The sequence below is a fragment of the Microtus pennsylvanicus genome, chromosome 9, assembly GCF_037038515.1.
Source record: "Microtus pennsylvanicus isolate mMicPen1 chromosome 9, mMicPen1.hap1, whole genome shotgun sequence".
Classification (NCBI taxonomy): domain Eukaryota; kingdom Metazoa; phylum Chordata; class Mammalia; order Rodentia; family Cricetidae; genus Microtus; species Microtus pennsylvanicus.
Genome location: NC_134587.1, coordinates 4,382,041 through 4,397,740, shown reverse-complemented (window position 1 = coordinate 4,397,740; position 15,700 = coordinate 4,382,041). Strand labels below are relative to the sequence as shown.

General features: G+C 38.6%; 1 protein-coding gene across 2 annotated transcripts in view; it reads left to right on the top strand.

Annotated features, from left to right (window-relative positions):
* The window catches only part of Ppp1r1c (protein phosphatase 1 regulatory inhibitor subunit 1C), a 96,421-nt gene continuing 80,721 nt past the window's right edge, over window positions 1-15,700 (top strand). For both annotated transcript variants that reach the window (XM_075984386.1, XM_075984385.1), the window contains exons 1-2: window positions 1-198; window positions 1,974-2,034. In XM_075984386.1, the coding sequence (XP_075840501.1) occupies window positions 118-198; window positions 1,974-2,034 (142 nt within the window). In that variant the 5' untranslated portion in view covers window positions 1-117. The remainder of the gene's footprint in view (window positions 199-1,973; window positions 2,035-15,700) is intronic.

The window sequence follows — 15,700 nt, the reverse complement described above, 5'->3', positions numbered from 1 at the left end:
TTTATTACAAAGCACCGTGTGTGGGGCTAGGTGAAGCGTGCCTCAGGAACACTCCGGACACCACTTGGGTTTGTCTTTGTGAGTGCTTCACCGCTCTGTCTTATTCTCATCACTAACATGGAGCCCAACAGCCCCAAAAAGATACAATTTGCTGTGCCTTTATTCCAGAGTCAGATCGCTCCAGAGGCAGCGGAACAGGTAAGGGGGAGTGGACCCAGAGAGGTTCCAGGATGACCGGCAGAAAGGGCATGCGTTCTTACTAGGGGAAAGGGGCTCTGCTTTCTGCATTTGCTGATTTTGTGATTTTCAGAGAGAGGAAGTGGGTCTGCTTTTGTACTTGTGTTTGGGTTGTGCTGGGGAATGACTGGCTAAGATTTTAGCATCACTTCATTCTATATAAAATAAACATCCATGTGTTAGACATTCTGGTCTGAAGCAATGTCCTCCTGGCTTTTCTTCTTACAGTAACAGTTTCAACATTTAGAGAAACTTTGAAAACATTGCCAAAATTAGCACTCTTTTATTTTGTTACTTAGAAAATAAGAAGTAATTTAGAAATTAAAGTAGTAAATCCTAGACTAATTTAATATTGTAGGCTGCATTTTTATGAGTTTTTATTGTGCATCCCTAGCCATAGTTGTGCGTTATATATGAGCCATGGGTATGAAAAATGCTCTATTACTTTTTCTTAGGTTCTTTTTTTATGTCTGACATTGGTTTCTAACTGTATCATGTTCATGTTTACTTAGATGCTGGGTGCAATGGACCCACTTAAAAGATATTCAGTGGCAAAGAAACAAAGTGTGGAGACTGGTGGGGAGAGAAAAGAAAATAATGGGAATGCCAATCTAATTCATTAGTCACTTAGAACCCAGAGGACCCCTGAATCCTCTCCCAAATAGTTGGTACAAAGTCTTACAATATGTACTGGGAGTCTTACTTTATAAGATGCCTCCACAATAGACCCACCCAGATTCAGACCAGATACACATAACCTGGGCCAGATCTGTTTACTGAACTCAACATGGCTTCCATCTTGAACAACACCATTTGTATCCTTTCTCCTTTATCCTACTGACAAGTATTCTGGGAATTTAGCGATGAGCTCACACTGCATGAATAAAGACAACCTTCTGAAGCAAGAGAGTCAGACTATGTTCCTGTGATTCTTATAACAAGGTGGTAAATCTGCCCGATCTTAGTTTCAATTGAGTGTGTATAATCCCTTTTCTTCTTCTACACTTTTTTAGTAACTTTTACTTATTTATCCACAATATCACACAATATATGATATATCTTAGCCATATGTACCTCAGCTCTCCCCTCCCTTTTCTTTAACACCCACTCACACGCCCTCTTGCTTTCGTATTCTCTCCCTTTTATTCTTTCTAACCCACTGATTCCAATTAGCACTGCCTAAGGGAATTAAAACACACATTCTTATGAGATTCTTATTTTTGGTTGACCTGCCAATTTGATCTAAATATTAAGTTAGAAAGTAGAAAGTTAATCAGACAAATTGAAATCTAAAACTTACATTGTCAATTTAATTATAGCACGTAAGAGAAATTCGAAGCTTCTGAGTTTCTTTTGCCTCATTTAGATAAGAGCAAGGGATCATGATGTTATTGCCCTTGTCATGGGGCTTTACCAGTCACTTAAATAGTAAGTCACCTCTGTACTTTACAATATATTAACCTCCGTCGCATAGTTTTATGATATACAACTATTATTATTATTTTTTCCTTTGAAAATGTAACTTTTTGGTCAAAAAAGGTGTTAGTAATATCTGGCAGTTCTAGCTTGCTTCCTATGCTCTAAAATATATAGTGAGTGTATGCTGTGTTCTTTCTAGAAGTTCCTTCACGTGCACTGGGAAAAGAGGAGGGCAGGTAGGCTTGCATGCTGTAGAATCAATGAAGAGGAGGGTCTGATTCTCACACTGACATCAGCTGTGCCTTTGTTGTTCACAGATCAGGAAAAGAAGACCCACACCAGCGTCCCTTGTGATACTCAATGAACATAATCCCCCAGGTAAAGAGGCGCGATGTCTTTACTATTGATGAGATTGAACAGGACTGTCTAAAGAGGACCAAAGGGCATGGCCCTGGTGATAAGTTCCAGCTTAGGGTTGCACTTAGATAAAAGGGATCATAAACAAAATCAGAAATAAATATCGAAAGTACTGTCTCAATCATCAGCTTACCTTTCCTCGAGAATGATACACTGGTAACAGCATGTTTTATCAGCATTGGTTGCTGCGAGTTTATATGGAACCTGATCCAGGTCTTATCAATAGAGCTGATAAAAAGTTGCTTAATTAGGTTTCAAGGTTCAAGTTGCGGCCTTGGAGGTGATTATATTTTTGCAGAGTGTGATTTTATTTGTGGTACGGGAAGGGTAACATGCCAGCATTGGCTGCAGCCTTGCTGCTGATGTCATCTCTGAATGATGCAATTGACAAGCAGCCGGATCAGTTTTCAGCACTGCCCATTTGAGAGCCATTCTGGATGCTTGCATCCATTTGTAGAGGTTTTAGTTTCCATTTCCTGTAAAAAGTAAAACTGCATTATTAGTTTTGATTAAGGGCTATGATCTGCGCTACACAAACAGAAAGTTCACGTACCGCACAGAGTGACTTTCCTCTGGAAATAGAAGCAGACCGGGAAACGTCGTTAATTTGTAACCCAGCAGATCACATTGGTTTTTGTTGTTGTTGTTGTTCACTTGTTCATTTGTTTGATTGTTGCTGTAAACAAGGGAGGCCTAAGTGAGTTTGGATATTGGAAAGTATGTCTGTTCATAAGTCCTGAATGATTTGTTCTGGGAATGGCACAATAAAATAGTCCTTGACTTTTCTGGAATCTTCCTAATTAGAGAAACACACAAAAGCAAAGAAAAATTCTCCTAGAATATTTATTATTGTGCCTACATCCAGGGAAATTAGCAGCTCAACGGAAACAAGTAAGTTGTTTCCACTGAGAACAAAGCGTTATTAATTCGGTCCTTAGCCACTGAATGCACGGCGTCTTAAAATCATCTTCAGATATATCACCTCAGTTAGTGAGTGGTAACTTACATGGAGGTGAATAAGAGGTTCAAATGATGTGTCTGGGCATGTTTATAGCTTACAAATTTACATGTTTGTAAATTCGATGACTAAATCTTTTCAATGTTTAATTGATATTACCGTAATTTTCAATCCATACCTTACTCATAAAGCGAACATTTTCATAATACCCTGGGATTTGCCTCCTAACAGAATAATGTCCAGCTTGGCTCGTAGGTTAGATTAGCTATCGGAGTTCTTTAGCTGTTCTTACCATCTATACATAGTAAGGTCATGCTACTGGCCTTTGTAGCTCTCATTTAAAACCCCGCACAGCAACTGATAAGTCTTGAACGCTAGCTAGGAAGCATTTTACATAATAGGAGATGTGAGAGAGGTGAAGTTGCTTTTGTAACATTTTTCCACTAGAAATGGCAAGCCTCAAAGACAAACTCAGGCAGTTCTGACCCCAGAGCTTACGCTTTCCCTCTAGCCTGACATTTGCCGTGAGCATTGGCTTTCCCTTGCACAGAACAGACTCGTTCAGTTCCTACAAGAGGGCAAGACCAGCATTTATGTGACTTAGTCTGGAGTGCTTACTTCAGCAGATGAAGAACGGTATTTGTTATCTCAGGGGAGGACTTTGTTCTGACCCAGTAAGCTTGCTCTTAGGAGACGTTCCAACCAGCAATTCCCTATCTCCCTTGTTGACCTTGCCCTCTTTGTGGTTGTGAGTGCCAATGGAGAGAAACTAGCTGTGAGCAGATACTAACACGGAGCTGTGTCATCTTGGGGACATTATCTACCTGTATCTTCATCCTTCTTTGTGGAAAGCCTGGCTGTGTGTAGTACTGACATCAGCGTGTATGTGAATGGAGTGGGTGATAGATTCTGCAGCAAAAGCCCTAGATGTAAGACTTTTCCTAGTAGAAATGATATAATCCAATATCTGTATGTACTGAGGAAAGAACTTGAAGTCAGATTCCCCAGACAGATGATCAAATGCAAGCAAACTTGACTACTGGTCTTTATTAGTTTTATAAAATTGGGTAAGGACATATCCAAGCTTTATTTTATCATGTATCAGACAGATATGATAATGCCCATTTTTCTACACCACAAGCTTTATTAATGGACAGATGACTTAACATGGATGTACATTAAAAACTGCAAAACAAATATTAAGGATCACTGTTAACTCATCTATTCTAGAACTTATAGTTTGTATGCATACTTAAGATTCATTACAACAAGCACACAAGTTTAATGCTCACATCTTCCCTGAGAATTTCTGTCTTATGCAACAATTCTCAGTTACACATATCTGGCTACTTGCAAAGCATTTCCCTAGCAAAGCAGCAGCTTCTCTGGCCCTCAAGCGCAGTGATCTTTAGCAAACAAGGAATGGTTCAACTTTAAATACTGGCGATCGGGGGAGGGACTTAACCATTCTCAATTTACTGAAGCAGCCCATGAAATCATTGGAGAGTCATAGATCATATACCGTTAGTACTGCTTAAGATTCAAATCTCTTAAAAGGTTTCCTTATGGTAAATAAATAAAGCAAAGAAAGTTAAATTCTTTATTATCTATAGCTATCTTATCTGGGTGTGGAAATCCTAGCACTTAAGTGGCTGAGATAGGATTGCCTCAATTCACTGCTGTCTTTAGCTATGTAATGTGTACCTGGCCAACCTGGGTTATAGTAAGAAAAAGTTGCCTTTAAGACCAGTACAAAACTTTTAACAATGTGACATTATTGACTTGCAACCAAAATTAAATAAAAGGCAAAGTTTTCTCTTGCTATTATTATTTACCATTTTAGGTATTAGCACAATTAGTAACTTATGAAGAGTATTTAAAAAAATAGCTTAATTTTAGATTTCCGCATACATATTCGTTCTTCATACCGACCTTCATCAGAACGGAGGAGTAGAGAGTATGATATTTTAACTGGGCGTCGGCCCAGTTGTTGCCTTTGCTCCCTGCTTTGCATGTGATGTTCTAACCGCCAGGGCAGCACACTATACCTTCAGTTCTTCCCTAACAAATAAGCTAGACTTGCCCCCAGTAGAAACTCCATGAAATAGGCACACAGCTATTAAGGCTAGACTTGCCCCCAGTAGAAACTCCATGAAATAGGCACACAGCTATTAAGGCTAGACTTGCCCCCAGTAGAAACTCCATGAAATAGGCACACAGCTATTAAGGCTAGACTTGCCCCCAGTAGAAACTCCATGAAATAGGCACACAGCTATTAAGGCTAGACTTGCCCCCAGTAGAAACTCCATGAAATAGGCACACAGCTATTAAGGCTAGACTTGCCCCCAGTAGAAACTCCATGAAATAGGCACACAGCTATTAAGGCTAGACTTGCCCCCAGTAGAAACTCCATGAAATAGGCACACAGCTATTAAGGCTAGACTTGCCTCCAGTAGAAACTCCATGAAATAAGCACATAGCTATTAAGGCTATATTACCCTTTGACATTGATCAGCAAATAATTCAAAAATCTCATGAATAAGACAGGCTCATAGTAAATGTGTCTTTATTGTAGAAAAGGAAGAATCCAAAGTGTTTGCCTTCAGAAAGATCTGACCAGTCAAGAGGTAGTAACAAGATACCAGAAGCATGAGATCTGGGCGTAGGGAATCATCAAGGACAAATGTTGCCTTTCCGTCATCTCAGGCCAGAAACTCGGTTTGGAAAAAAGTGCTTCTCTTTCTGTAGTTTCTGTTCCTCTTCTGTTCAAGCTCACCAGTCTCTCTGAAGTTGTATCTTAGGGTCTCACTAGCTGCTCTCACAGCAAAAGCACTTAGCCTTTACTCTTCTGTAATCTGCGGTCAGCTGGTACGGTCCTTACAGCCTTATCTGGATCCACACACAAAGCATCTTAACGCGGCAATGATTGACAGCTGGCTTTTTAAATTTATTCCATCTCATATGTGGATTTTTCTTGAACATTTCCTGCCTTTAAACAGACATAAGACTGTTTAAATTTTTGGCTATGGGAATGTTATGATTTGGATGTTAAATGTCCCTAATGGCCTAACATACTCAAATCTCGACCATTAGCCTGTGGCACCACTGAGATTCGGTGGAATATTTTGAAAGTGGGGTCTCCTGGAAGGAAGCGGGGTAAGGGACAATGACAAGTCCTTACTATGATGTCTTACTTTAACAGAGGCTCAAAACAAGAAGACGGGGCAATCATGTTAAAGCTCTGGATGAAAATGAATCTCTCCTCACAGTAACAGAAAACTGATTAATACACAGAATTAGAATTTGAGAGTCAGGAAAAGAAAAACCGAGAAAATGCTTCTAGCTTCACCTCCCATTACAGAAGAACATAAATCATCTCAGCTCCCCGAGACTGGCTCCACTTTATGCACCTCAGAGAAAACTACACAATTATATCTGGATTTCAGATTCAAGTCTAATAATTTTAGAGGTTAAAAAAAATAGTTTCTTATGCCAAAGTTGGATGTAATTTCTCTAACTGACAATAAATCTTCACTTATTCTTTTCAATACAAGTTGCTTTCACCTATTTAAATATATAAAACAATTCCTTATTGTTATTTCTACATCCAAAATCCATTTCCCTCAACCACTAAGGGCTTTAGTGAACTCTTTCCAAATTCTCCTCAATCTCTGCATTTTGAGCCCAGAGCTGGACATGGACTTCCAGTAAAAAGCCAGTTAGACCAGGCTTCATGAATATTAAGGTCTGTGGCATCCATTCTTTTCCACTTACTGTTAAGCACAGGCTGATGGTTACAATTATATTTAATGGGCTTGGGGCCTATTAAATATGATTGAACTATAAACAGTCTGAAGCTAAGTGCAGGTTTAGGTAAGGACCCAAGACTCCACAAGCTTATTCTACATCTAAAACCCTGACTGGAAGTACAGCGTAGGATGATTTGGAAGGGTATTTATTGAATTTACTACCAAGTCAAATTTGAGGGAATTTGGATTTCTCTTGACTGTTTTACACCCCCCAAGTAATTTTAGAAATAGGAATTAACATGAAAAGATATCATCATCTGCCTTGAGGTCCTAAACATTAGTTAATATGAAACTCTTGAGCTGCCGTATTCACGATCACATCAGCTCCTTTCAATCTTGAGGGTAAGTTGAGAGATCTGCAAGCTGCAAGGAAAGCCAGTGGCACTCTCTATACCATGGAAGGTGGCTTGCAACCAGGACACACGTTTTATGGCTCTGAAACTAAGTTACGTAATGAGATTATTATTATTATTGATTTTTATTGAGCTCTACCTTTTCCTCTGCTCCCCTCCCTGCCTCTCCCCTCCCTTTCAACCCTCTCCTATGGTCCCCATGCTCCCAATTTACTCAGATCTTGTCTTTTCTACTTCCCATGTAGATTAGATCTATGTAAGTTGCTCTTAGTGTCCTCATTGTTGTCTAGGTTCTCTGGGATTGTGAACTGTAGGCTAGTTTTTCTTTGCTTTATGTTTAAAAACCACTTATGAGTGAGTAATATGATAATTTTCTTTCTGGGTCTGGGTTACCTCACTCAAAATGATATTTTCTAGCTCCATCCATTTGCCTGCAAAATTCAAGATGTCATTATTTTTTTCTGCTATGTAGTACTCCACTGGGTAAATGTACCATATTTTCCTTATCCATTCTTCAGTCGAGGGGCATTTAGGTTGTTTCTATACTGAGACTCTGAAAAGCTCCATACATAAAATCCTTATCTAGAAAACATGCTGTCATCCAAACACAAAGGACTCCTAGGAATTTGGGATGATTTCTCATGAGCCTCCGTGTTCAGAATGAACGAAAAGCTTCACAGCATCAACTGAAAGTATGTAGTTATTTTCTGTGTTACGAGTCACACGAATGAACCTTTTCATGGCAATCCTGCTGTTGTATTGAAAATGAATGACGGTGTAGTCAAAAGACAACACCATGACTGGGTGCCCCAGTAAGGCAATGAGGGTTTTCCTAGGAACTTAGCTACTTGAGTAAGATCTAATATCAGATTCAGAGGTGACATTCATCTCCAAGGACCTCACGCCGACTGTGTTCAAACACAGTTATCTCCAAAGCATACATGGTAGCTTTCGTTCTAAATTTTCTTACCTTCTTCGGCAATGCGATTTTATCCTGATCCATAATCTCCACTGATTGCTCAGAAATTACTTTGCTATATCACTATTGACTCCAGCGAAGAGCCCAAATCCAATGTTTGAAGACCGCTCAAGAGTTATCTGATGCTAATTCCTAAGGAAATGTCAGAAAAGTCCATGTTTTTCTTTTCTTCAGCATTTATTTTTATGCACTACTGGGTGTCACAGCATGTGGAAAGATTTAAAGACAAATGATGTAAGTTGATTTAAGGATCATCCGGCATGCAGTTGATTGACTTCCATTTTCGTCACTATGCAGCCTGCAGAGCCAAATTGTGCACTCAAATGGAAAGGCTGAGTCAAAGGCACATTCTGACTCCTAGTAATGCCAGGCTGTATTACAGTGTAAGTGTTCAGATGAATATAATACTCAAACACAAATAAAATGAAGTTATAGGTAATAAAAAGAAATATTTCAACTTTATTTTGACAGAATGCTGGTTTTTACTGATTTTGAATAGCACACACATTTATCTTTTACAGGGAGTTTAAAATATAATTAGTGAAATATGATAGGAACACTATTGGCTGGATTGATATCTCTGTTCTGGTCTGTTTTTCTGCTTGCGGCTTGAAGCAGATGAAACACCTGTAAAAGAGACTACATGTCACAGAGATGCCCGACCTTGGAGTAGACCTGGCTTGGGTTTCAGCTTTGCCAGATTTCCAGTGCCCCTTCACCGGTCACTGCTGAGGAAGCTTGAGTTGTCGTGGTCGTTAGTAAAGAATAACTGCGGTTATGAGTCCTCTTAGGCAGCCATAGTGTCTCCTGTGGAAGAAAAGTCCATTGCCTCAAATTCTACCAGACATGTACACAGCTGTAGAATTGTTATCTACGTCATATTGCAGTACTGCCTCAACTGCGTGTGTCTTTGTTGGCAAATACAAGTCGCACAGAATAGAATTTGAGTTCTTAAGAACTGTTTTTTAAATAAGCTGTCTACTGTTGTCTATAAAAATATCAAAATGGTTAGAAGCAATAATCATATTTCTAGCAAATTTTTGTTTGACCCTAAATGAACTATGTACTTTAATAGAATGAAGAAAGGGAATCAAGTGTTAATTATAAAAAGCTCTTTAGAGACATCTCTGCAATCCTCTGCTGGCTGGTTGTAATTCAATTCCATTTGTTCTGACTTCCTTTCACATATCATCCACTGCCTATAGTGTGGCAGCGTTTTTTCTTTGATTCCTTAAAGTGATTCCTCTAAGCCAACGTTTTAAGAATTAGTCTAGACCGACTCATTCCTTTCCTTTTGAGACTGGATCACAAATAGCCCAGACTGTCCTCAAACTCATGATGTAGCCAAAGAGTATACCAAACTCCATCTTCTTTAATATATTCTTTTTATTACTCTATTTTTATTTTATATGATGGGTGTTTTCCCTGCATGTATGTCCGTGTGATGATGTCAGATCTTGGAATTGCAGACTGTTGTGAGCTGTCATGTGAATGTTCAGAACTGAACCCAGATCCTCTAGAAAAGCGCTCAGTGCTCTTCACCACTGAACCATTTCTCCAGCCTGACTGACTCAATTGTATAAATAATTCTCCATCATTTTTACCAGTTTTTTTTATTTAAACTGCAGGACAAGACTTACTTACATTTCAAAAGTTCACCTGTCCAATTGGGTCTATTATTTGTCATGTTATTTTAACGCCTTCCTCCCACCCACTATGGAACTTTTATGAACTTATACTATATACTGAATTCAGTAAATATTCATCAGTCAGTCTCTAGTCCCAAATCCTCCAAGGACATGTAGTCTAGAAAACAGGCGAGTGTGTTTGGGTGGAAAAAAATAGTTACAAGAATAAAAGCCAAAATTGCTGAAACTGTGATAAAATAAATTCTGGCTATGGAATAGAAGCATTTTTATGTTATATCCATTTTTCTGGTAAGCATATGTTTGATTTCATTTAGTCTTCTAATTTTAAATGTTTAAAGATGAGGCTGAAACTAACCTTTATTGTTCATTCTAAATCACTTATAGAGTAGATGTTAAATGCTGATAAGCTAGTAAATTTGCATGCCCTCTGAAAATCCTCAAATTTGCTACAAACCATTTCCACATTTTAGAGAACACATTACTCTCTAGGTGGAAAAATAGACATGTCCCCCATCATATGCTCATGGGGAAACTTACATGAGACATTATCACAATTTGACATTACGTATTTTGAAAGTGAAGGAGGCAGTACAGGGCCAAAGAATGCATGCATGCAAAAACTGCAATATATTTCACCTTGGTACAGGAATGTCTACCAGCGGAACTTCTTAGGACCGGGTTTTTAAGTTGCAAATAGTCTATGGTTCTCAGAAGAAGTGTTCAGCTCATAGTAACCATTACTTTGATGATGCAAGTGGGCAGAGGTAGGAGCAAAGGCTGAAATAGAGTATGAATCTCCGAGGGAAGCTAGCTTGCTGGGTTACTACAAGGAACCTACTCATCTTTCTAGGAAGGAAGCTTCAAAACACTTAACTTTCTTCAATACGATCGTATTTTACTAAGTATTGCAGATGGCCATTTAAAGAAATGCTGGCGTGAGTCTATTTATTTAAAAATAGACAGCCATTTTTGTGTTTGTCTAGTTATAGGCATGAATGACACCATTGTCAAGTTCCAGTATATTTAAAAGTTCACATTCAGGTTCAAGTTTACGTTGACAGATTTTTGTATGTTGAACCATCCCTGACTCTCTGGAATGAAACCGACATGATCATGTTGGATGATGGTTCTGATGTGTTCTTGGATTCAATTTGCCAGTATTTTATTTAGTACTTTTGCATCAATGTTCATGAATGAGATTGGTCTGTAATTCTCTTTCTTAGTAATGTCTTTATGTGGTTTGGGTATCAGGGTAATTGTAGCCTCATAAAAAGAGTTTGGCAATGTTCCTTCTGTTTCAATTTTGTGGAACAATTTTGAGGAGTATTGGTATTAGTTCTTCTTTGGAAATCTTGTAGAATTCTGAGCCGAAACCTGGTCCTGGGCTTTTTTTGGTTGGAAGACTTAAGATGTAAATTGCTAATAGATCATTTAAATTGCTTCAAGTTGATGGTCACGTTCACCAAATTACAGAACTAGTGGACCTATGATGGTGACAGGGTCTGGGGGGTTGACATGAGGTTGGGATCTAGCCAAGCTGGGAAGTTTACTGAAAAGTATGACTTTCAACATCTTTGTGAGGAGATTGCTCAGAAACGAGCCTTCAAGGCTTGAGATTTTTCTAACTTTTCATCTGTTTCTACATAGGAATTTTAGATAGGCGAACGAAGAAACTCCAGCCACAGTTTAGCAACAGAAAATACCAGGAGCTAAAACTGAAGAATTTTATTTTTTACTTTACTTTATTTTAGGTTGAGATTAGAACTGTAGTTTACCTCAAGAATATAAAATCCTTTCAAGTCTTTTAAATTAGACCAACCTACAAGGGAACTGAAACAAAAACAAATGTTAGAGTCACTAGAAGTTGCCTTCCTTTATAGTCAATCTTGTACTAAAGTTGCTGCTATTGCTCCAGGGACACAAATAGTCTAGCAACACACGTTCTTTTGAGATCTTGGAGAAGTATTCTGCAAGGGCTCAGGAAGTGACCAGTGAAATCCAGTCCCAAAGCTTGTGTCCAAAGTGTGATGACTTCACCGATTCCTTCCAGTCTATGCATTGTCCCTCCAGATCTTCCCTACCATTCAGGGGATCTCAGCATACTCTAGAATGCTATATCTATATCTGAAAGCTTTCTCCATATCATTTACATAGCTGTATGAGACTTTATATTATTCACAATAAGTTGAATCAGGAACAATGAGGGATGAACAATGTTATCTTGAAATGAAATTGCCCAAATCCTCCAAGGGCAATGTATTGAAAATATGATTTAGTATGATTACAAAAGACTTAGGAATAATACTAAAAGAAATTACAGTTGGAGATAAAACAGGAAATTAGCAATTTCTATTTTCTCTATTCTCTGATAGCAATTTCTTATGACTATGGGAAGTAGTTTTTAGAATCTTATTCTCCACATATGAATGTGTATTGCCTTGCTTGTATATGTGAGGGCTTGGAGAAAGGAAAGAGAAGAGAGAAATGCTGTAATGAAAATAAAGTCTCAAAAATAAACGAGAAGACTGTATCTCTGTATGTATGTATATATATGTATATATATGTATTGACTACATAAAGAGAAGAATTCAGACAGTTAAAATGAAACCCAGTTTTAAAATAATTACCCTCAGTAATATAGGTGTTTTTGTCATTCACTTTCCACCATATTGTTTGAGTCAGGCTCTCAAGAGCTGAAGTTCACCCGTTTATTAGATGGGCCACTGAGCCCAAGGGAGGTCTACCTCCTACCCTCCAAGAATTATGGTTTTATGTGGGGTTCTGGGGATCCAAACTCAGTTACTCATGCTACCAACTATTTACTCAATGAATCTTCAGCATCCCCATGCAAAACCAGGTGTAGGTTTGCATGCTTCTGCAACCCCAGCACTGTGAGAGTTGGGGACAGAAGGATCCTTGGGGCTTGCTGGTTGCCAGCCTAACTCTAGGGTCAGGTTCACAAGTGCTGAGATTTCAGGACTGTGTCCCCAAACCAAGGGAACAAATCAGAGTATGCATGGCAGGTAGGACATCTGACATCTTCTTTTGGCCTATGCACATCATGCCGAGGCTACTGTGCCAGCATAAATATGCACCACACATGCATATTCCAAAACCCCACATATACCACATACACAGTGACGGAAAAATGTAAAAAGAGAATTTAAAAATAAGTCGTATTCTTTGTGTATCAGTACTATTTTAGAATTAGGTATCTCATTTTTGTGGTTCTCACATTCCCATTTTCTTGATTGGTGAACATAATTATAACAATATATAGAAAGTTCAGGCCTTCTAAAAGTGATCCTCAGTCTTTCACTTCCTTGACGCACACACAACGGTAGTCATGCCTCTGGCTTCAAAGCTGGAATCAATGAGAAGCTTCAAAGTAACTCTACATTTCCTCGGCTCCTTCCTTGTGCTCCGTGGGGCTCTGGAAGACATAATTACATAATCAGTGATTGACTGTGGCGACTACTTTCATAATTCAGCTGCCACAAGCTCTAATTTATGTCCCATCAATTACTGTCCTGGCTTTTAATTAGCTATGATAAGGCACACAGGAACTGCTCATGAGAAGCTGATGTATTCCATCAGCACCTGCACGTCGTCCTAATTTTGACTATTAAATGAGTCAGTCATTTCTTCCCTAGTCTATAGAATCTTTGTTACATAAATTGTTGACAATTATGTTAAAGCTGAGACATTTTAAAGAAAAAAACAAAAAAGGAGGAAAAAATAAATATGTTCAATTATGCTTAATATTCTACTTTATTTTCTTTTCCATTTTGGGTGTTGGAAGAATATAAGAAGTCTGATCATTTTCCACATAGCAATTGCTACTGAAAATAAATTTCAGTATGCACACTGACGTCAGGTCCAGGAGGGACAGGCTGGGGCTGGCTGTGCTTCCTAATGCACACTGAGACTATCTGTTCTTTCTCCATTATCAACTCTAACCATTACCCTTGGTGATTAAGGGTTTTCAAGAAATAACGCCAGCGACCCTGTGACCATCACATTTCAGTGAAGGAGAACCGCACAAATGGCGGGGCTAAAGTGGCTCATCTCAGACTCTACCTCAGGTAATTTCACTTGGTAACGATCCCAGAGTTCCTGTTTCACTCAGCCCAGAAAAGGCCCTGGAGCCTAGAGCTGGCTGGAAATACTTTCAGTCTGGGTCCACAGTCGAAGCCATTGATTCAAAGTGAATGCCAGCTGCACTCTTTATAGAAACAGCTGCGGAATAAGGAGCACACGAAGACTAGAGTTTGAAGTACATTTAGGACATAAAGGACAAGATACAAGCAAGATAGTTTACAAAGAAAAATGCCTACGTTCAAAGGTGAATTTAAAAGCTCTCCTAGGATTGTCTCTTGCTGTCGGTTTTAGGGCTTGCAAAGCTTCTTGTCTTGTAATCCTTCCCCTCAACAGCTCTGTCAGCCCGGCTCCACTGAAGAGACCACAGTGCCACCGTGAACTATTGAAGGCTGGAGAGCTGGAAAGTTAGCACATCTGAAGAGTAAACAGAGACCTCCTGTCAAGGTCATAGCTCCTACCATAGCATTTTCCCTTACATAAATATGCAGCAGCCAAAGACTCTTGTTATTTTGTTATCCTCCTGCAATCACTAGTAGTAAATTCCCCATTGTTCCTTGGCTGCAGGAAATTAGTTCATATTGTGTTTCAAGACTCTACTTATTTATTTCAATGGGAATTTATTTTGAAGTAGGATTTTTATACCTTTTCTTTGTGACTATTAATAAAATGAGGTCTTAAAGATTATTAACAGTGGAAATTTCACTATATGATAAACCCCCCACAATCAGATAAACCAAAAATTAAATTGTGTTCATTGTCCCTTCTTAGAGTGGAATCTTGATAGTTACTCATCTGTTTGGAATCTACATATCTAAAGACATTTAAGAAAATCATTGTATTGGCTTAAACATTATAAACAGGAAGGCAATGATTTTTCCTTTGGATTTTGTGTAGGCGGAATAGTAATGACCTGTGCATATATTAAAGTCACCTTCTTTTCCCACTCTATTGTTCTTGCCTTAAGACTCTGAGCAAACCTTCTTTTTCTAGAAAGCTGCTTGGACCACAGCAGCTAGAAAGTTTGACACCTGCAGATCCCAGGCTGGTTCTTCCTTGTCTGCTATGGTTTTGTGAAGCTCTGGAAGACATAATTCCGTAAGCGGTGATTGACTGTGGTGACTACTTTCATAATTCAGCTGCCACAAGCTCGAATTTATGTCCCATCAGTTACCCATTCCAGTTTTTAATTAGTTATGATGAGGCACACAGGAACTATTCATGAAACTTGAATTATAAAATAAACATTTAATCCAGTAATTCTTCTAAACTATTCCAGCCCACCCCCATAACTTATCAGAACATTGGTAACAACTTGGAAGTTAATAGTGAAAACCCAACACATCTGTTTCAAACCAAAAGCATTTACAATTCTACAGCTTTGCCAAGTAGTCCATTTGATTGGCTTTCAGTAAGATTCTTATGGAAATATATCTTAATGGTTGTGTGAGAAATTATTTTAGAGTGGATTTCACAATGAGTCTTTTTGGTTCACCCTTTAGTGGACAAAAACTGCAGAAGGAACTAATTCTGGACCCGTGAATTGTTGGCAAACACACAAATACATAGCTTCCTTTAATAGAATTCCAGCTGTTGTGTAATTCTTTGAATGAGTCTGATAAGATTATGCCCCACATATTCCTGATAGCTGTGCAATTATTCACATGCCTATCAATGCAGGCATACTGCTGTTATATGGCATAGTAATGACTTCATTGTGGGCATCTGTTCCGTTTTCTTGATCCTAAATTAGTTTGACATTCTTCCTGTAATTCTTTTCC